Source organism: Urtica dioica, chromosome 4 (assembly GCF_054948205.1).
Source record: "Urtica dioica subsp. dioica isolate 48M chromosome 4, U.dioica_male_clone48M_v1_H2, whole genome shotgun sequence".
NCBI lineage: Eukaryota > Viridiplantae > Streptophyta > Magnoliopsida > Rosales > Urticaceae > Urtica > Urtica dioica.
The window spans coordinates 46,406,237-46,427,262 of NC_142759.1; the positions used below are offsets into that span (position 1 = coordinate 46,406,237).

At 40.4% G+C, this 21,026-nt stretch overlaps 2 protein-coding genes across 2 annotated transcripts; both read left to right on the forward strand.

The window, feature by feature from the left end:
• The first annotated feature begins 6,577 nt into the window (after positions 1-6,577).
• On the forward strand, positions 6,578-10,212 carry LOC149401691 (uncharacterized). Its single transcript, XM_089610845.1, has 4 exons — positions 6,578-7,846; positions 7,952-8,087; positions 8,451-8,525; positions 8,975-10,212. The coding sequence occupies exons 1-4, from the start codon at positions 6,578-6,580 to the stop codon at positions 10,210-10,212; spliced, it is 2,718 nt and encodes a 905-aa protein (XP_089466971.1).
• A 2,013-nt stretch (positions 10,213-12,225) lies between these two features.
• LOC149401692 (thioredoxin-like) lies at positions 12,226-14,011 on the forward strand. Its single transcript, XM_089612526.1, has 2 exons — positions 12,226-12,552; positions 13,461-14,011. Exons 1-2 carry the CDS (start codon positions 12,333-12,335, stop codon positions 13,772-13,774), a joined length of 534 nt encoding a protein of 177 aa, XP_089468652.1. The 5' UTR covers positions 12,226-12,332; the 3' UTR covers positions 13,775-14,011.
• The last annotated feature ends 7,015 nt before the right edge of the window (positions 14,012-21,026 follow it).

Consider the following 21,026-nt stretch of genomic DNA (forward strand, 5'->3'; position numbering starts at 1 on the left):
ATCAGCTTTGAAAAACAATCCCCCAAGGGGAGGCCTTGCCATCATTGCATCACTCTCGGACGTAGCTCATTGAGCAATGATCGAAGCAATAACGCCTTGGAGTACTCACATTTAAGTGAGGGTCGCAAGAGCGGCTCTTAGTCCCACGTTATTGCATCTTTCATTAGTGTTGGGGATCGTGGGTTACAAACAACGAATATAACCCTCCCACTTAGTTTTTGGAGTTGGTTCATCGACTCTTATAAGTTCGGAAACAAATTTCCTAGTTAGAGAGCGACAGAGCGGACAACTAGAAGAGAATCCTAGATCGACATGTTCAAAGCAGTATTAGTGCATAAAGGCACAAGGTACATACTCGATCTTTTCCTATTTTCTATTTCGGGAAAGTGCGTGAGGGAAGTGTGAACTTCAACTCACTCGAACACTTGAAAGTTTGAGATTACACATCTTTTTATTTTTCGGCTTGTCTACAAGGAGACCTCCCACTCAAATTTTCAAGAGCATATAGATTTTGAACATATGTGATATAGATATAGTTTTGAAAACATTTTGAAAATTTATTTGATTTGGATGACAAAATATTTTCAAGTTTGAAAGTGAAAACGGTTTTTCAAAATTCAAACTAGTTTTGTAAAAATTCAATTTCAATTAAACTTCCAAAAATCAAAACATTTTAATCTTACACATCATGTTTATAATCATATGAAAAACATTTTTTCTCAAGAAAATTTTCTCATTAGAGTTCTATAACTCATGGTAGTGGGGTTTGAAAATCCGGATTTCTAAAAAACTGGAGTTTCAGACAGCCGCGCACCTCGGAGTAAAATCGCCATATCTGGCGGCTCCGATTTCCTTTTCAGCCCAAACCGGTGGCATTGGACAGAGGACAGACAGAGCTTTAATTTGATTTAAGAATCATTAAATTTAGATTTCTGAGAAGAGAGTTATGCCACTTTTAATGCGGGTTTACTCCAGCTCGAAGAAAAAGAAATAAATTAAAGGTTGGTCCTTTTTAGGTGCGAAAAAGAATCGAGTGTAACGGAACGTTTTAAGATGTTGTTTAAAGCTTTTATTTGTGTTTTATTAGCAGGGTAATAACATAGAATAAAAGAAATAACAACATGCATAAAACGATTCAAGTAAAAATAAGAAACTAGCAAGATATCAAAACTAGTCACAAAATTTTACTCGAAATTTCTCAAACCTTTAAAACACGTTTTTCAATATAAAAAATTAAAAACTTTTAGAACTGATTCTAATGTGTTTTAAAAACATCCCAAACTCATAGAAAATCAACATGCTTTTTAATTTAAAGACAAGAGCATTAAATTAAAAAAAATCTAAGATTACAATTCTAACTTGTCACAAAATTAGTAAACTTTCGAAACGATTTTCAAGCTCATAATTTTAAAAACATGTACATGCTAATCTTTGACCATAGCTCTAATACCATTTGTTGGAATTGATCTAGGGTTTAAGAAAAAGATTAAACGCTTCGGGAAGCGGCGGAATTTTAAAAAATTTCTTTTCAAGTAAAAACAGTTTTTACTAACCTAGACAAAGAGCAAGTACATGTAATTAAAACCTATTATGAGTATAGAAGTTTACTAACCTTTCTTGAAGCTTGAACTTTGTAGAAGCTTTTGGAAAGTTTGCAACGCTCGTCTCCTCGCAGCACGTCTCTCTTTCTTTCCTCGGCACCTCGAGCAACCACGATAGTTCTATCACTAAATCACTCGAAATAAAAGGAATCAGTGAGTGGGCACTTTTAAACACTACGACTTAAGAACGAGTCTTGAAGTCGCAGAGCTAAACTCTAGGTCAAATGAGGACCTAGGTGCCAAAACAAAATCGAAAATAAACTAGAGAGAGAGAGAGGAGTTCGGCCAAAGTTCTAGAGAGAGAGTCTCTCAAATCTCTTAAACTTGGATGGATGAAATGTGAGGAATGAGGCTCCTATTTATAGGAGGAGGATTACCTTCAAAAGGTAGTTTCCTCTTTTCCTATTGCCTTGCACGTCCAACATGCCTCATGAAGGCTTAGGATTTGTTTCCTCATTTGATTTCCTCTTAGTTGGCCGAAAATGCACTTTCCTTCTTAAGGAAATTTGTTTCCCCTTTTTCTTTTGGCAAGTATCTTCATACATCAATGCACAAAATAAACTCTCTTTCTCACTATGGCATGAACGAAATTCAGCCTTATTTTCCTTGGGTTGGACGAAATTTGAGCTTCTAGAAGGAGCTTCTAGATGTTTCTTCATTTGTTCATGACAACATAAGAAAAGCCCATTAAGAATTTTCAAGTAAAATTCTATGAAATGAAATTAATCCTCAAGGCCCAATTACACTAATATGGCTGAGTAATATTTATTTCATTTGTCATCATATGACAATGTCAAAAAAAATTTATTGACATTCTTTTCGTCCTATGTCCAAAAAGACAAAAATACCCTTTTGACAATTTTCGTAAAACTGTCTCGTTCTTGTTTTGACTTAGCTTTCAGTTTAACTATTCCTACTCGATGTGATTCGTGACAGTGACCTCATGGACCCAAATGAACAAAGCTTGAGCTAAACACTTGGACTCAAAAGTTCACAAACCTTTTCCAAGTTTAGCTTAATGCCAACTGACTCCACTAAAGAGTTGACACTTAAAATCTCTCGGTTCAAATGAATTTATTTTCTACTCAAGAATTCACCTAATTATAATGAGCGGATCCACTGAATATTATCTATGTTTACCCTTCATGAATGTCATCAGCTAGTCGGGATTTACTAAATTACCATTTTACCCTTCTAGCTGTTATTTTCTCAACTCCTTTGTCGCTTGTGAATAAGTTAGAAACAATGTATTGACGAGGAGCTAACAAGTCACATTGTTTCATCCAAAAGAGTCAGGACTCAATTTGGACACTGGCCAGTTCATTTATTCACACTCCAAGGAACAAAGCATGAGGTGACATACATTGCATTTCAGCAATCTTGTACATGAATTCCATATCTATGAGAACTTCACAAAGTTACTCATGACAGACTCACAACTTAGTACTTCACCAATAGGCCTTCTTCGGAATCACATAGTGAGTCCGAACTTTGACTTTCTCAAATGAGAATACTAAGGTGTGAAATGGCATGTCTCATTTCAGGATTAAGGTAAGCATGATGCAATTCATACATAGTGACTTCGAGACATAAGAGGTTAAATGGTTTGTTCCTATATTATCTCTAGAAGTGCACTGGTCAATTCAGTACCTTCGGAAGATACCTAGAAGAACTATAGAGTCCCCAACTCTCAATGCCTCATAACCAGACATCATAGATTCTTCTAACAATCATACTGAGGTCAATAGTCCTTTGACCCTAAGATTGCGAATATATCGTTTTAAGCAAACTACGAAGAGTTTGTTCATGCAAATCTACATTTGTCTCTTCGTAAGTTGTTAAGTTTGTTTATGGACTAAAAGACTAAGGTTTTATCATAAAGCTTCAAACAAAGAAAGAATGAATGAACGTTTCAACTTTATTAATGAATAGATAGGCAATTACAAGCAAGAGTCTTCATGAGACTTTATTACATCAAATGTACAAAATAAAGACTACAACTCTTCTTGTGGGCACCATTGACAACATTCCCAACACGCAATGCTCACAGAAATCCACTTTGCTGATTTTCTCCTTTCCAAAATAGCCTTGTTCCTTCATGACTTGAAGCCCCTTGTCGCTGATGTGCCCAAGTCGCTTATGCCACAAGTTTGCTCGTTGATCTTCCGGTGACTCATTTGTTGCCGTAGCAACTCCAGTAATAGTGTCACCAATCAAGTGGTACAAGCCATCAACTTTCTGACCTTTGATCACTGTAAGCGCTCCCTTTGAGATCCTCATTGTTCCATTCTCAATCTTAATGGACTAGCCCAAGTCATCTAGGACACCTAAAGAGATTAGGTTCCTTGTGAGACTCGGAATAAGCCTGACATTTTTCAAGATCCTTTGACATCCATCGAACATCTTTATAGTGACATTTCCTATGCCCTCAACCATACAGATGTCGCTGTTTCCAAGCACCACTTTTCCTCCTCCGATTTCTTTGAAATCTGAGAGATATTCTTTCTTGAATGTCATATGGTATGTGCACCCTGAATCCAGGATTCAATCGCTTCTTAGGAGGCTGTGAGACATCACGAGTACTTCTCCGCTGTTATATCCATCGCTGTAGTTTGCTGAGTCATTTCGTTGCCCTTCACTACTTGAGTCTTTGCCTTCTGTTTCTTGAGCTAGGAATAGCAGTCTTTCTTCAGATGGCCTTGTTTCTTGCAGTAGTAACAACTTCTGGTCTCTTTGTCTCCGGATTTTGATTGGCTTCTTTGCTGACTCTTGCCTTTGGAATTCTTGTGGCTCGAGCTGCTTTGTCCCATTCCTTTGCTTTGAGAATGATCGCCGCTTGACCTGGTTAGACTCCTGCCCCGACCATAGTGACTTTCACCACTAGAGCTCTGACCTTTCTCTGCCTTCAACTCAAACTCCTTGGATTTGAGTGCAGATACAACTTCTTCCAGAGAAATTTGCGTGCGACCATACTTGATTGCGTTTTTGACTTTCTTGAAGGTCTTTGGAAGCGAGTTGAGGATAATGATTGCTTGATTCTCGTCGCTGAGAGCCTCGTTATCTCTGGAGTTGGCCAATTCGATTGTCATCTTGAGGAAGTCGTCGAGATTTTCATCTAGCGACTTGGAGTGGCTCATCTTGTAGCCAAAGAGTCTCTCTTTCAGAAAAATCTTGTTCGTCAACGATTTAACGTGGAAGAGTTCATCCAATTTCTTCCAAATCTTGGCCGGACTATTTTCTTTATCGACTTGGCGTATTATCGAATCCGATAGATGGAAAATCAGGGTACTAGTTGTGGTTTCAAGTACCTCATTCTTCTGTTCTTCAGTAGTTCCTTCGGGCCACACGATAGGATCTTCAATTGCTTTTAGGAGACGATGTTGTGCCAAGAGTGCCCTAATCTTCCTCCTCCATATTCTGTAGTCACCATTTTCGTCGAACTTGTCGATGTCGATCCTCATATTTGACACTGACCAAGATTCTTTACAGATTTGAATTGCTTGATTCGCTTGGATGGCGATGGTTATTTCGGATTCTTTTCCGGTGTCTCCTTCGTCTTTCTTGACGGTGTGAGTCGGCTCAGGGACCACCGAGTCTTTGTCTTGATTGTTCGCCAGAGTTGCGTCGTCTTGTGTTTGGACTGATCAGGAACAAGATCTACTATGATGATGAGGCATAGGTTTCACAGCGTGAATATTCAGTTTCATTCGTTGGAGAACCATACTGTTTAATTAGTGTAGATTTTCGATCAGTCACGAACCAGAACACACAAACACACACACATTCAAACACAATCAATTTGTTTACGAGGTTCAGCAATTTGCCTAATCCCCGGAACTCCTCTCTTAGAGTTCGTATCCACTATGAATGTCAATCAGCCACTACAACACAATCAAGAACCCAGTGATAGCTCACAGTCCGAGCTTCACAAACCCTAAGAAATAAGATGAAGAAGAAGAAAGAATCTACCCGAGAACTTTTTCCCAATCCTCACAACTCTCTCGCTCCTTTTTTCTTTTTCTTTTCGTCTTGATTTTCCCTGTGTTTTTTCCCGTACAGAATGAATGAAAAATCTAAAGCTTAATAACACCTTATTTATATACCATAAAGTGCCAGTAGTGGCGGATCCAGATTTGGGAAAGAGGGGGAGCCAAAAATCAATTTAGGCTAGGAAATTTTTTTTTTTTTTTTCAGGCCGAAAATTAGGGATTAGGGGGGGGGGGTGGCAGGCCTCTTGAGGCTTGGCTGTGGGTCCGTCACTGAGTGCCAGCTTATTACAAGATACCTAATTACCTAACTACCCTTCCTAAGTCTAAGTCAACTGAATATTCAACAATTAGCATCAATGTGGAAAAAAATAAAGTAGAAGAGGGATTACATTTCGTTTTAAAAAAAATGCTTACAGCTTTTTATAAGAGTAAATTTTGTATTGATAAAAAAAAGAGAATATTAATTACCCTAACGCAGTACTGATTACTGAACAAAATAATAACTTAATAGAGCCTGATTAGCTAATAAGGACTGTAGAATTTCGTCAGCGAGCTGGAGCGAGCTGAGGAGTGCGGGCTGGAGCAAGCAGGAGCGAGCTGAGGAGCGAGCTGGAGCGAGCTGAGGAGTTGAGCGAGCTGGAGCAAAGCTCGCTGAGGAGTTGAGCGATCTGCGAGCTGCGAGTTGAGCGAGCTCCGAACTGCGATCTGCGAGCCTTGTTTCGTTTTATTCCTTTTTCCTTTATTTTCTGCAATTAGTTAGCCTGGTAATTAAGTTACAGAGTCTTTAGGCATGTTTAGCTCCGAATATCTTGGCTGTTAAGATATCGGAATAATAGGCTTTTATTATGGTATTTAAGTTATTTTATTCGTCTCTTCCCTGTATAAAAAGACTCATTCGAGTATCAGAAATAATATCGAGAATTCTCATTCCCATGTTATTGCACTCTAGTTTTCACATGGTATCAGAGTGGTTTTAACTCGATCCCAATGACAAAATACGGCCAACCTCAAGCCTTTGCCTCCTCATCTGAAACACCAGCCCTAAACACATCTGAACAAACCTCAAACACCATCACCAGCCATAGATTAAATGGTCAGAATTACCTTCAATGGTCTCAGTCGGTGCAGATGTTCATTTGTGGGCGTGGAAAAGATGATCACCTCACCGGAGAAGCTCAAGCTCTGAAACCTGACGATCCTAAGTTCAGGACATGGAAGGCAGACAATAATATGGTAATGTCTTGGTTAGTGAATTCTATGACTCCTGAAATGGGAGAGAATTTTCTTCTTTATTCTACAGCATCCGGAATTTGGGAAGCTGCTCGGGCCATCTTCTCAGACTCAGAAAACACCTCGGAGCTGTTTGAGACCGAAAATCTCTTACACGACTCTAAGGAAGGGGAGGCATCAGTCACTCAATTCTACACCACTCTCACCAGACTATGGCAGAAGATAGATGCATATGATGAACACAAGTGGAGCTGTTCTTCAGACTCACTCCTGTACTCAAAGATCCAAGCGACGAAACGAGTATTCAAGCTGCTATCTGGCCTCAACAAGGAACTTGACGAAGTCTGGGGAAGAATCCTCAGCATCAAGCCGCTCCCAACGCTGCGAGAAGCCTTCTCGATGGTCAGGCACGAAGAGAGCCGCCGCAAGCTCATGATGACGAACCAGCTGGCCTCCGGATCTAACTCACAAGATGCCTCAGCCCCCATAGCTCATGAAGAATCACATGCACTGGCTGCCAAGACCCCATACAACAGGCAGAGGAAGAACAGACCTTACTGTGACCACTGCAACAAGCCAGGACACACACGTGAGACGTGCTGGGAGATTCATGGGAAGCCAGCAAACTTGAAACCATCCAGACACTCAAGAGACAATGATGCTCAAGCCAACGCAGCATCAACCAGTCCATTCAGTCCTGAAGAACTGGAAATGCTTACCAGCCTCATCAGAAAAGCCTACCAGCCTGGTGACTCAACTGCAGCAAACTCGTCTGGACTTATTGCACAAAGAGGTACCATAAGTCAAGCACTACAAGCTCTAACAGCATATCACGTGACCACTAACCTCTCTATGGTATGGATCATGGACTCCGGGGCATCAGATCACATGTTCAGCAATCCAAAGCTCTTCACTGAGTACATACCAAATGATGAGAATCTATATGTCACAATTGCTGATGGCTCTAAGGCATTAGTTGCTGGGATTGGATCTGTAAAAATCTCTCAGAAACTTACTCTAAGATCTGTACTTCATGTACCTAAATTGCACTGCAACTTATTATCAGTCCATAAGGTGAATAAAGACTCTTGTTGCCTAACCACATTTGATGATTTGTCTTGTTCTATTCAGGAAAAGAGATCAGGGATGACGATTGGCAGTGCTGAAATGTGTTGGGGACTCTACCTTCTCAAAGCCAAAAATGACTCTCACAAAGTAGCCACTACCTCAATCCTGCAAAATGAGTTAGCCTCTTCTATACATGATAGTGATATTATGTTGCATCACTATAGATTAGGCCATCCAAACTTTATTTATCTCAAGAAAATGTTCCCTGATTTATTCAACAATAAAGATGCAAGTTTATTTCAATGTGATGTGTGTCAATTAGCAAAGCATACTCGTAGCACATACAACCCTAAGACATACACACCATCAAAACCTTTCTCTATCATACATAGTGACATTTGGGGTCCTTCCAGAGTAAAAAAAATAAATGGTGCAAGATGGTTTTTATCTATTATTGATGACCATACTAGAATCAGCTGGGTTTACCTAATGAAAGAAAAATCAGAGGCTTGTTCTATCCTTATTCAATTTCACAAAATGATAAAAAACCAATTTGCATCAGATATCCAAGTAATACACTCAGATAATGCCAAGGATTATTTCAACACTCAGTTAAACCAATATTGTCAAACCCAAGGTATTGTCCAACTCAGTTCATGTGTCCAAACCCCACAACAGAATGGAATAGCTGAGAGGAAAAATAGGCACCTTTTAGAAGTTGCTAGGACTCTTATGTTTACCTCAAATGTACCTAAATACCTCTGGGGAGAAGCCATCTTAACAGCAACATACCTCATCAATAGGATACCCTCACGTGTCCTGAAATTCAAAACTCCTTGTGAAGTTCTTAGGGAATCCTTTCCTACTACCAGGCTTATCTCCACTATCTAACCTAAAGTCTTTGGCTGCTCAGTTTTTGTACACACATATGATCAGAGTAAACTGGATCCCAGATCTATAAAATGCATCTTTATTGGCTACTCTTCCACACAAAAGGGTTACAAGTGCTACTCACCTCAAAACAGAAAACATACATATCCTATGATGTCACTTTTCATGAGACTACATCTTTCTTTGCCAATTCAGAGGGAGTCAGAAACCCTATAGTCAGCCCTCCTGATGAAGAATCACAAACTAACCCTCACAGTCACTTAGACATCATCAACCTCTCACATGACCCTGACCAAGAAGCCATGTCACCAGAAACTCACACAGATCAGCATCTCCATGAAGCACCTCCATCTCAATTCCAAAATAGATCAGAGGAATCAGAACAAGGTAACAATAGTCCTAACTCACCTACACTGAATGTAAGTGACAGTATGACAGATCTGGACATGCCTATTGCATTGAGAAAGCCAGCACGTGCATGTGGCCCCTATCAAATCCAAGACTTTGTCTACTATGGAAATCTGTCCACCAAGTATCAGGCCTTTGTAACTCAGATGGACCAGGTCACCATACCTGACTCAATTCAAGTTGCAATGGAAAGTCCTGAGTGGAGCCAAGCAGCAAAAGAGGAGATAGCAGCACTCGAGAAAAACAAGACATGGAGCATTGTAAAACTACCACCAGGGAAGAAGACAGTGGGTTGCAGATGGCTCTTTACAGTGAAGCACAAGTCAGATGGCTCAGTTGAGAGATACAAAGCCAGACTAGTCGCCAAAGGCTATACTCAGTCCTATGGAATTGATTATCAAGAGACCTTTGCACCAGTTGCTAAGCTCAACACAATCCGGGTTTTGCTGTCAATTGCCTCAAACCTGGATTGGCCTCTGTTCCAACTAGATGTGAAGAATGCATTTCTCAATGGCAATCTTGAAGAAGAAGTGTATATGGACTTGCCCCCGGGATTTGAAGATGCAAGCGACAAGGATCGAGTATGTCGTCTCCACAAGTCCCTATACGGTCTCAAACAGAGTCCAAGAGCCTGGTTTGGTCGCTTTACAAAAGTACTCAAAGAGTGCAGCTATACTCACGGTCACTCAGACCACACACTTTTCACAAAGCACTCAGGTGAAGGAAAATGCACAATCCTAAGTGTATATGTGGATGATATCATTCTTACCGGTGATGATCAAGAGGAGATCAAGAGACTCAAGACTGTCTTGGCATCAAAATTTGAAATTAAAGATCTCGGAGAGTTAAGGTATTTCCTGGGAATGGAAGTTGCAAGGTCAAAGCTAGGCATTTCTGTGTCACAAAGAAAGTACACACTCGACTTACTCAAGGAAACTGGCATGCTGGGGTGCAAACCAGCAGATACACCAATGGACCCTAATGTGAAGCTAATGAAGAGGAACACTGAGAAAGGGAGTAGATAAAGGTCAATATCAGAGACTCGTTGGGAAATTGATCTATCTATCCCACACCAGACCAGACATTAGCTTCTCAGTGAGCATGGCGAGTAGATTTATGAATGATCCATCTGAGAGACACCTAGAAGCTGTAATGAGGATCCTCAGGTACCTCAAATCATCACCAGGAAGAGGACTGATGTTCAAAAAGCTGAGCTGCCGTGATATACAAGTCTTCACTGATGCTGATTGGGCAGGATCCAAGACAGACTCAAGATCAACTTCTGGCATGTGTTCTTTTGTCTGGGGAAACTTAGTCACGTGGCGCAGCAAGAAGCAATCAGTCGTATCAAGAAGCAGCGCTGAGTCCGAGTTGAGGTCACTAGCACATGGTGTGTGTGAAGGAATCTGGTTGAAGAAACTGCTCGATGATCTGAAGGTGCAAGATGAGGGACCAGTGAAGATGTGGTGCGATAACAAGTCAGCACTCAGCATGGCCAAAGATCCAGTGCATCATGACCGGACAAAACATGTCGAGATAGATAGACATTTCTTGAGCGAGAAGATAGATGAAAATGTTATCTCCATGCAATATGTCAACTCATAATCAAGCTGCTGATATCCTCACCAAGCCATTGCCTCGACAGCAGTTCCAGGATAATTGTTCCAAGCTCGACTTGATTGACATCTACCACCGAGCTTGAGGGGGAGTGTAGAATTCCGTCAGCGAGCTGGAGCGAGCTGGAGCGAGCTGAGGAGTGCGGGCTGGAGCAAGCAGGAGCGAACTGAGGAGCGAGCTGAGAAGCGAGTTGGAGCGAGCTGAGGAGCGAGCTGAGGAGTTGAGCGAGCTGGAGCAAAGCTCGCTGAGGAGTTGAGCGATCTGCGAGCTGCGAGTTGAGCGAGCTCCGAACTGCGATCTGCGAGCCTTGTTTCGTTTTATTCCTTTTTCCTTTATTTTCTGCTATTAGTTAGCCTGGTAATTAAGTTACCGAGTCTTTAGGCATGTTTAGCTCCGAATATCTTGGCTGTTAAGATATCGGAATAATAGGCTTTTATTATGGTATTTAAGTTATTTTATTCGTCTCTTCCCTGTATAAAAAGACTCATTCGAGTATCAGAAATAATATCGAGAATTCTCATTCCCATGTTATTGTGCTCTAGTTTTCACAAGGACTATGCCAAGAAGAATCCAAGTAAATATATAAACTAAAAATAAATTGTTGATGAAAAAACATTAAAATCCAAGAAATCCCCGGAAGTAAAGAGATGTGTATATGTAGACAAGCTTCTCAGTTTTCTTACCTCTATAAACGTTTTAAAAAAAGTCCCTAAAAGTTTGTGAACCTTCTTATCTTGCCAATTTTGCGTCTCTATGCACCGGAACTGATCAAAGTGATCACAGCAGCACGAATATCTTCTGCATCTATTTTGTCTTGTCCGATATAAAAGTACAACCGACTCTTTTAACTACAATAAATTCATATATTATGCGTTACAAATTGTGACTGGTTCTGAGCTCATCATATAACTACAATACAAGTACCCCAAATGTATTATTCAACGGGGTTTTGGACTTGGACGTGAGTCTTGAACAGTGAAGCCAAGAGCGAGTCAACGGAGAAGTATATCAACCCCGTAAACTCGCTCCCACCACGCAATGCCACGCCGCTCCGTAAACTCATTCACAATTTCCTCATATTATTCAAGGACAAAAAACAGGACGATATGATACCATCGCCATTGCATTTTATGTTCAGAAACAACATTTAAAATGTATTTAAAATTGTTTACTACGTTAATAAAACAAAAACATGGGTAAAACTTTTACCGAGTGAGGTTATAATGGTTTTGGACTGCGTAGTGCGCTATAAAATCACACTATTTAATTTCAAGTAGGGAGTTCGTCGAAGGTTAACGGATGTTAACTCAGACGGTGGGTACTAAAAAAAAAAAAAAAAAAACAGATAACTCGGTTTGGTGACGTGTCGAAAGTCAATTGGGCCCTGGACGAAGCGAGAGAGAGAGAGAGAGAGAACAAAAGGGCACTCGCTCTCAGCCAAGGCAAACACACAGAGACCACAAGAAAAGAGAGAGTGTTCCCTCATCCAAAGAAAGCCATCCCACAACGTGAACCACTCATCTCTTCCATGGCCACCGCGCTCGACGCCCTTGCTCTTCCCCGCTGCTCTTCCCGCGCCTTCTCGGCCCCTCCTCCGACCACCGTCCGCGGCGGATTCGCTCACTTCAGAGGCCTCAAGCCCGCTCCCATCCTCTCCGCTCGCTCCGTACGATCGCCGCCGAATTCGCTTCCGACCTCCAAGCGATCCTCTCGCGTCGTCTGCGAGGCTCAAGACACCGCGGTCACAGGTCACTCTCTTAACCGACTAAGTCTTAGGTTTCCGAAATTTGTTTATGTGTATATATCATATGTCGACTGTATATATATTTGTTGCTACGGAGAAAGACTGCATCCAACTTCGCGTGACGAATCGGATGTTGATTCGAAGCCAATTTTTGTGTGTGTAGATGTTGTGATTGTTTGATTGGGAAGTTCGGGAGAGTGAGCTGAGATCAGAATAGAAGAGGGAAAATCGGAAACAGTAGTTGATTGGTTTTCGTGTGTTTTGAAATGAAATAATGAAGAGAATTCTATATGGACTTTCAAGTATGCAATAGTGCTTAATTAATCTATGAAATGGAGATCCATCGTAATTAGTCGTTAAATGAATTCATCCGATTGGTTATTGTCTTCACAAAATTTCTTCGGAGTTTGCCGCTTGAATGTATGACCAATGAAAATAGTCTCGGAAACTGAATTTTGAAAAGTTGAGATCTACTAAGAAAGGCAAGAATGTTCAACGCTTTTGTATTTATCTTTCAAGTAATTATGTACTCATCGATCAGTGGATGAAATACACCGAGTGCTTGAGAGATTTCTCATATTTGTCTATAACCTCTCATTTCTTGATAGTATTTTGAATATATGGGTTTTTTTTAGCAATGTCATTTGACTTATAGCGTTTTGTATAATAGTCAACTTTTTGTAAATTTTCTGTAAATAGCCACCTAAACTTATTTACGGTGCTAAAAAAACAAAGAAAAAACAAAAAATAGGCGAGAATGTTTTTGAATATTTTTGTCTTTTTGAGTGCCGTAAATAAGTTGAGGTAGCTATTTATAAAAAAATTACAAAAGATTGGTTATCTAACAATTATGAGACTTTCGGTGGCTTAGTTGGTTAATTTTTTGTGAATATATTCGTGGTTGTGTTTCAGTTTCCGCTGCTACCGAAGCAACATGGAAGTCACTCGTCATGGACTGTGAATTACCCGTTCTTGTCGAGTTCTGGGCACCGTGGTGCGGTCCTTGCCGTATGATTCACCCAATAGTTGATGATTTGGCCAAGGAATACGCCGGAAAGGTTAAATTCTTCAAACTGAACACCGACGACAACCCTGCAATTGCGACTCAATATGGAATACGAAGCATCCCGACCGTCATCATGTTCAAGAGCGGAGAGAAGAAAGAAGCGATCATCGGTGCTGTTCCGAAATCCACTTTGGCCACGTGCTTAGAGAAGTACTTGTAGAGGTGGTAAGATTATTATAATATTTTTCTTTTTTGGGGGTAAATTAATCTGTATCTGTATTCTCTCGTGAACCTGTTTATTTTCGGATTCTAAAGTCTTAGCTACTTTGCACCAATATATGCTCATGTACAGTTATTTTATTCAGCTGCTTTTTCTGCTCTGTAAAATGCTAGTTACCTTCATAATTCGTTAGCAAAATGCGTTTGAGTCGCAAGGTTATGAAGATTTTTTTGATGAGTTGTGTTTCTATGTCTTGTTTGAAAATCTAGTAAGTTTCTGGTTACGAGGATTTGGCCAACTAGGCTATGCTTGATTGGAGACCCTGCCGGTGTCCCAAGTTTCCCCTTACCGTTAGACCAACTCCTTTGGGTTTGATTGCTCTTGAATCTTGTAACTTTGAAATCTCTGACATAAGATTTAGGTACTCAAAGGAAGTCTCAATGGAGCCCAAATCATTTGATCATATACTAAGATAATATTTCTTTGCGGTGGTGAAGCCAATAATCAGTGCAAGGGAAGAAGAAATTAGGGTAAGTTGGGTTTAAGTTTATATAGTAACTGAGGAAGAAAGAAAAGCTATAGGATGTTGAAAGCGTGATGTGAAGTTTCGGGAGCTGAATATAATCTTACTTGAAATATCATTTTTATTTGAGCATAGGTGAATTCTCCCGATTTGGATAATCACTTCTTACCCGTTATACAACATTTCGGGAGTAAAGTGAACTAAATTAGTGTTTAGTGTACAAGATTAGAGCACCATTCCAAATGTTTTATGATTATAATGTATGGGAAAATCAATATCTTAGCCGGAGAAGGCCTATGTCGCTTGTTCATCCATGTCCATGTCACAACTGGATTTGACAAGCAATGTGTCTGGAGCACTGAGAATTTCATAAGCCATGTTATTATTGGTGCTTGCTATCAGAGCCCGTATGTGGCAATATACGGGGATGACTTGTGGCTCGAAGTGATCATCCGCCTCCCGATCTCTATGGGACCATCTCTTCCGACAATCCTTTGGAGTTGGTAAAGCTCCGAATCCTCTTACTCCACATTATGTTGCCCCGTGGTAACACCCTGGGACCGCCATGAAGCTCAACAGACCATATCTCTATGGATATAGTGCTACAAGAATACCGTTTGATTGGGTCGACCCCGGCAACAAAATACATAAGTTGATTTCCAAATAGAAGACGGAACGCATCTCTAACTTTCCAACACCAATTTATTTGCTTAATTCAAATGGTCCATTTGAATAGTTCAGTTCGATTGTCTTGTTTCAAGTTCAACATTCCCAATGACTTTACCCAACAGCTCTATGGTTTTCAAGCATTCAGCCACAGTTTTTTAAACACTCAAAGTAGAAATCCAGAGTTCGGAATTTTCATGGGATCTCGTCAGTTTTTTTTTTATTTTATTTTATTTTATTTTTTATTTTATTCATAAAGTGCCACTTGAGAACTCACTTGTGACCGAAGTGCAATTTTGTAGCCTGAAGACTTGTCATTTGTTGGTCACTGTACTTGCACATCCATCGTTCAATTGAGGTGTATTTTTATTTTTATTTTTATTTCTATTCTAGTATGTATTGTCTTTCTCAATTGTAAAAAATTTAAAGCTTTGGTTTCCTATTATTTAATCAGACATTCTAAAAAAGGAATCAATGTAAACACTCTGTTAGAAATATGTGTAATTCCAATTATTTAATTATGGGCTTTATATTATCAATTATAATTATATTAGTTGTTTATATTTATGGGCTATATTTAGTGATTTAATTCGAAAGCTCAATTGGACCAGGAAAATCACATAAGTAGCCTAATACGTGCTTCACTTTTCATATATCATTAATGTTTTCAAAACATTTCGTTAGTAACCATTTCCCTTTTCTCCGGACAAAATACCTTTATGTTTCAAATCCGGTCAATAATTATTGAGATTTGGTTAACAATCTTTGAAATTTAGTCAACAATGAAACCTGGTTAAAAATATTAAAATCTGGTCATCAGCTATTAAAATCTAGTCAATAGTTATTGAAATTTGGTTAGCAGTTATTAAGGGCAAACTGGATATTTCAAAAATTTAAACGGTTATCTATGAAAAATAAAAGATTTAGCGGATAATATTAAAAAAAAATATGAAAAACGGCTATTAGAGGCTATTTTCGTATTAGACTCATACGTGGAATATTGGCCAAATAAGTAGATACAAATAGTTGAGCCTTTTAGATTTTTATGGGAATCCTAATTGAAACTCTATATAAAGCGGTTATGATCTCCAATAAATCGCGTAAAAAAAAAGAAAAATTGCCCAATTTGCCACCAATTTCATAACATTTCTCACTTTCCACCAAAACACTAATTTGTCCCAAAATACCACCATCTATGTCAACAATGTTGACATCTATTTTTTTCCCTTCACTATGAGATGTCAACATTGTTGACATAAATGTCAACAATGTTGACATCTCGGTGACATTTTGGGCCAAATTAGTCTTTTGGTGGAAAGTGGGAAAATGTTATAAAATTAGTGGCAAATGGGGTAATTTCTCTAAAAAAAAATAGTCGTTACTTTCCCATGTGAGAGAGCACATTCGGCACTAAAGAGATATGGTTAAGGAAGATCACTATACCACCGGTTGACGTTCATCAACATAAGTTTCCGCTCACGCTCGACGTGATGAATAACGATTTGTCTAAAAACTTTGATAATCTAATTGATGTTTGATCTGGGATATTGTTAAGTATAGATTTATTATTATTTGGATCTTGAATAATAAATCTAATATGTGGTGTGAGAGCCCTAGGTCATCTTTGTGTTTATTCATATGTCCAGAATTTTTGAATAATAGATGTTTCGGATGATTATAGCCCCCCGTCAAATTTTTTTTTTTGCACTTTTTATCCATTTAAAATTTATAAATTAGTTCCCCTTGATTTTTTTTTTACAAATTAGCCCCCCGTAAAAAGAAATCCTGGCTTCGTCCCTGCTACTATCCGTCGGGTATTCGAATGATTCTTCCTATGAATTGCACTTTTGTTTCGACTACGGTCTTCTCGTGGTGATTTGTTTGTTAATCTATCAATCACCCTGGGTGTTACCTTTAAACCATTATAATGTAGGCAATTTTTTTTTTTCATTCTTATGATATAGAATTATGGATACAGAGTCTCGCTTGCCTTAGCCAAAATAATATATTCATGTATGCACATCAGTATTGTTTCATCAATATGTTTGTTTTGATTATATTTGTTATGGTTTGCTTTTACAATACCAGATTCATATTGTATGTTATATGGGTTATATATATGAATACTGTGTGCTCTATATTCATGCTATGTACACTTGTTGTTGTTATTATTATTAGGGTAATTAAGTTAAATGACCTCCCGAAAATAAGCAATTTTTTTTAGCTCACCTTTCGTTAATATGCTGTAAATAACCAGTGTCATTTATTTACAGCAGACGAAATGACGCATATGTCCAGCAGTTTCTCGCCCAAAAAATATATTCATTTAATTAAAAAAATAAATCAGATTTCGGCATTAACTACGCGGATTTCGTGAGATATTCATTTAAACCAAATTAAAACCACCACAAGTAACCGAACGAAACACAATCCAAAAGGAAAAAAAATGCAGAAACCCTAAGCAGCGATTCGACATCAACCAGAGGATCTATCGCGCGTTTGAAGATCTAAGACAGAAATCAACACCGACGGCGAAATACCCAAAAAAACAGGTATGCATGGCCTATTTCCTTGCATGCTCAACATTTTCGTTTTTATTTTAACATTCATACATTCATATTCTCGTTCTTCGTCCTCTCTCAACGTTCCACGCTGAGAGGCAGATCTGCCACGAAAAACAGCCTCGTCGCCGGGAAAAACTCCGGCGCCTCTCACTTCATCCTCCTCTCCGCGATCTGCCACGAAGAACAGCTTCGTCGCCGGGAAAAACTCCGGCGCCTCTCACTTCGTCCTCCTCTCCGCGATCTGCGTCCAAAGGTCCCGATCGGAATCATGGACTCCGCGAAGAACAGTTTTTTTTTGTTGTTGCTCACATTAATAGTGTGTTCGTGTAAATAGAAAACATATTTACAGTATATTCGTGTAAATACAAAGCATATTTACAGTATATTCATTGTAAATACAAAGCATATTTATAGTATATTCACTGTACATACAAAGCATATTTACAGTATATTCGTGTAAATAAACTGAAAAAAATTCTGGAAATATTTTGGGCACGAAAATTCTGGAAATTATGAATATATGGAAGACAAAATAATATCAATAAATCAAGAATCCGGCATGGAACTTGGCGTCTGCTGATCAGTCCCACCTGGTTGCGATGCAGGCGGAGGTTGGGGAGTCGTGGGAGGCTGGTTGTGCATTTGGCTGAGGAAGGCGATCTGTTGCCGCATCTCTTGCAGCTCGGCTTGTTGGGCATCCATCTGAGCTCGCATCTCGGCAACCAATGGATCGGTCTGAGATGACGAACTTGAGGAGCCCGTATCTAGCGTTTGAGCAACACTCAGCGATGATCTTGGGATCGAAGGCCCTAAACCGACTTCCCAGTCTCTGCGTACTCCCAAGCGTACATCTCTGCATCTTTTTGGGAGATCACGGCGTTTCGCTCCTCCGCTTGCCGCAAAATATCTATCGTCTGGGCGGTGATTTGATCCTTCACAAAAAAAACTTATCAATAACTTACGAATTGCGACTTCGCGTAGTCCGTCGTGCACGATCCGTTAGCGTCATGGTGTTTTTCTGACCATATCGCTAAAGCCGAGCCTATACTCCCATCTTCCCTTCGTTGTAATTTTTGAACATTAAAATATGAATCACATATATATTGCATATTAATATTAAGCGACTTACGTTTTTCGAGCGATGATAAAAAAAACTAAGTGACCCTTGTCTCGCTTTCGTCTTCTTCATCTTCGAATTTTCCCGGTTGCGGACAGACTTCGCCCTCGAGACATAAATTCGTTAAATTTAATATTAAGAAATTCAAATAACCATCGGAAGTTCAACTCATACCTTATGTTCCGGCGAGTCGAACGTCTCTATTGCTTTCAACCAGGCTTCCTGGTTATAGCCTTCGGGAGTTTCGTTTTTAGCGAGATCCTTACTCCCGCAAAATGTGTTGAAGAAGAGCTGCGACAACCTCGACTTCTGGCCACGGCGCATCCTCTTCGCATCGCGAATGATAGCCATATCAATCTCGTTGCGAATAGGATCTGCAGGCACAAGCTCGCCAGTGTCGGGATGAGCGTAAACGAAGCGGTACTCGTTATGAATCGAGTTCATAAGAGCCGCCACACTCTGCGCAGGCACATGATTCCAGTCTGGGAGGTCGATTGGAATTGTACTCTTAATCAGGTTTCCTAATCGGTTTTGGAACGTCCCGATCAACGGATTTTACTCCCTGACCTCTTGGTAGAACGCCTACGCAGTCTGATCGTAGCGAACTATGTTCGCTCCAGGGGTCCCAACACCAGCTCTCGCAGAAACGAGGCCAGTCGTTGGTCCCCGCTTCTTCCTCGGCATCTGCGAGGGATCACCTGAAGTAGACATCCTGCAATTGAGACTGAATCGTTACTATTCGAAATTTAGAGTGAATTGTTATGAAATTGAGAGTGATGAATTTTTAGGAATTTGAGAGTGAATCGTTAACATTTGAAAGATTCGAGAGCGAATTTGTAAGAGTGAAAAAGAAATTGTGAAAAACATGTATTAATTTTGAAAAATGGTTAGAATTCGTTACATTATTGAAAGAATTAATTTTTTTTTGACAAATACGTATTATTCTACCGAGAATTCGACAGAGTTTCCCCTAAAATATTGACTAACCAAAATCTGCAATTAAAAAAAACACATATATAACAAACCAAGACTACCCTATTAACATACTAAATACTAAATCGAGCCTCCGTGGCTCGATCGCAATAATTTTCAATATAATTACGTTAAATTTAACATGTTACTAACTCATTTTAAAATATATTCATATGTATTACTAATTAATCTAACTAAATATGTTACTAATTAACTAATTAACCAAATTTTCAACAAATTGCAATCTAATTTAACGAACAATTTAACTAAACATATATCCATAAAACTAATTAGCAGGAGAAAAATAGTAAATTAACTTAACTAATTAAATCAAATAAACATTCAAATTTCAAATTCAATTTTAATTTCAATTTAAATAAACTACTAAATAACAATTATATAAAAATTGTCACTAACCTTCGAGATAACGATGTCGGGGTTAAGGCTGATTACGTCGAGGCTGGACCGAGGGCGGTTCAACGGCGGCGGGTCGGGGCTGGGCCGAGGGAGGGCAGAGGACGGGCCGGGGCAGGTCGGGCGGTGGCGGGGGGCTGGGCCGAGGGAGGTTCAACGGCGGCGGGTCGGGGCTGGGCCGAGGGAGGGCAGAGGTCGGGCCGGGGCGGGTTGGGCGGGCCGGAGTGGGTTGGGCGTGCCGGGGCGGGTTGGGCGGGCCGGAGCGGGTTGGCGTGCGCGGGGGGCGTGGGCAGGAGGCGTATGGCGGTTGGGCGGGCCGGGGCGGGTTGGGAGGGCCGGAGCGGGTTGGCGTGCGGGGGGCGTGGACAGGAGGCGTATGGCGGTTGGGCGGGCCGAGGCGGGTTGGGCGGTGGCTGGTCCAGGCGGCGGCGGTAAGAGACGGCGGCGGGGCTGACTGGCAGAGAGAGAGAGAGAGTGAGACGGTGAGAGAGAGAGAGAAAGACGGCCGGTGAGACAGAGAGATGGCAATGTACCAGGGAGGCAGCGGCGGCGCGAGGAGAGACGGCGGCGGGGAGGGATGGCGGAGCGGGGAGCAGAGAGAGAGCGTGAGAAGGTGTGAGAGAGAGAGAAGAATGAATGAGTGAAAGAGAAGAAGAGGCTCGGTTTAAAACCCCTAAAACTATTGGGTGCGACATTTTCGCACCTAATAATCATATTGGGTGCGATAGTGTCGCACCCAGTATGAAATCCTAGATCCGAAAAATTTCGGAGGGATTCGGCTGACAAGTTTAAATTTGAAATCTATTGGGTGCGACATTTGTCGGACCTAAAGGTATTAGGTGCGACATTTGTCGCACCTACAGGTATTAGGTGTGACAATTTCATATTAGGTGCGACATAGTCGCACTAAAACATTAGCGAAATTTTTAGTCATCCAGGTGAGTACCCGGTGCGACATGTCGCACCTAATATGCGCTTAGGTGCGACTATTAGGTG

Bases quoted from the DNA above. Each gene is read 5' to 3' on its own strand.
- LOC149401691 (XM_089610845.1), top strand. From the start codon at position 6,578: ATGACAAAATACGGCCAACCTCAAGCCTTTGCCTCCTCATCTGAAACA. The intron at 7,847-7,951 runs GTACTTCATGTA...TGTTCTATTCAG, and splicing joins AGAAACTTACTCTAAGATCT to GAAAAGAGATCAGGGATGAC. The intron at 8,526-8,974 runs GTATTGTCCAAC...TTGCCAATTCAG, and splicing joins CCAATATTGTCAAACCCAAG to AGGGAGTCAGAAACCCTATA.
- LOC149401692 (XM_089612526.1), top strand. From the start codon at position 12,333: ATGGCCACCGCGCTCGACGCCCTTGCTCTTCCCCGCTGCTCTTCCCGC. The intron at 12,553-13,460 runs GTCACTCTCTTA...GTTGTGTTTCAG, and splicing joins TCAAGACACCGCGGTCACAG to TTTCCGCTGCTACCGAAGCA.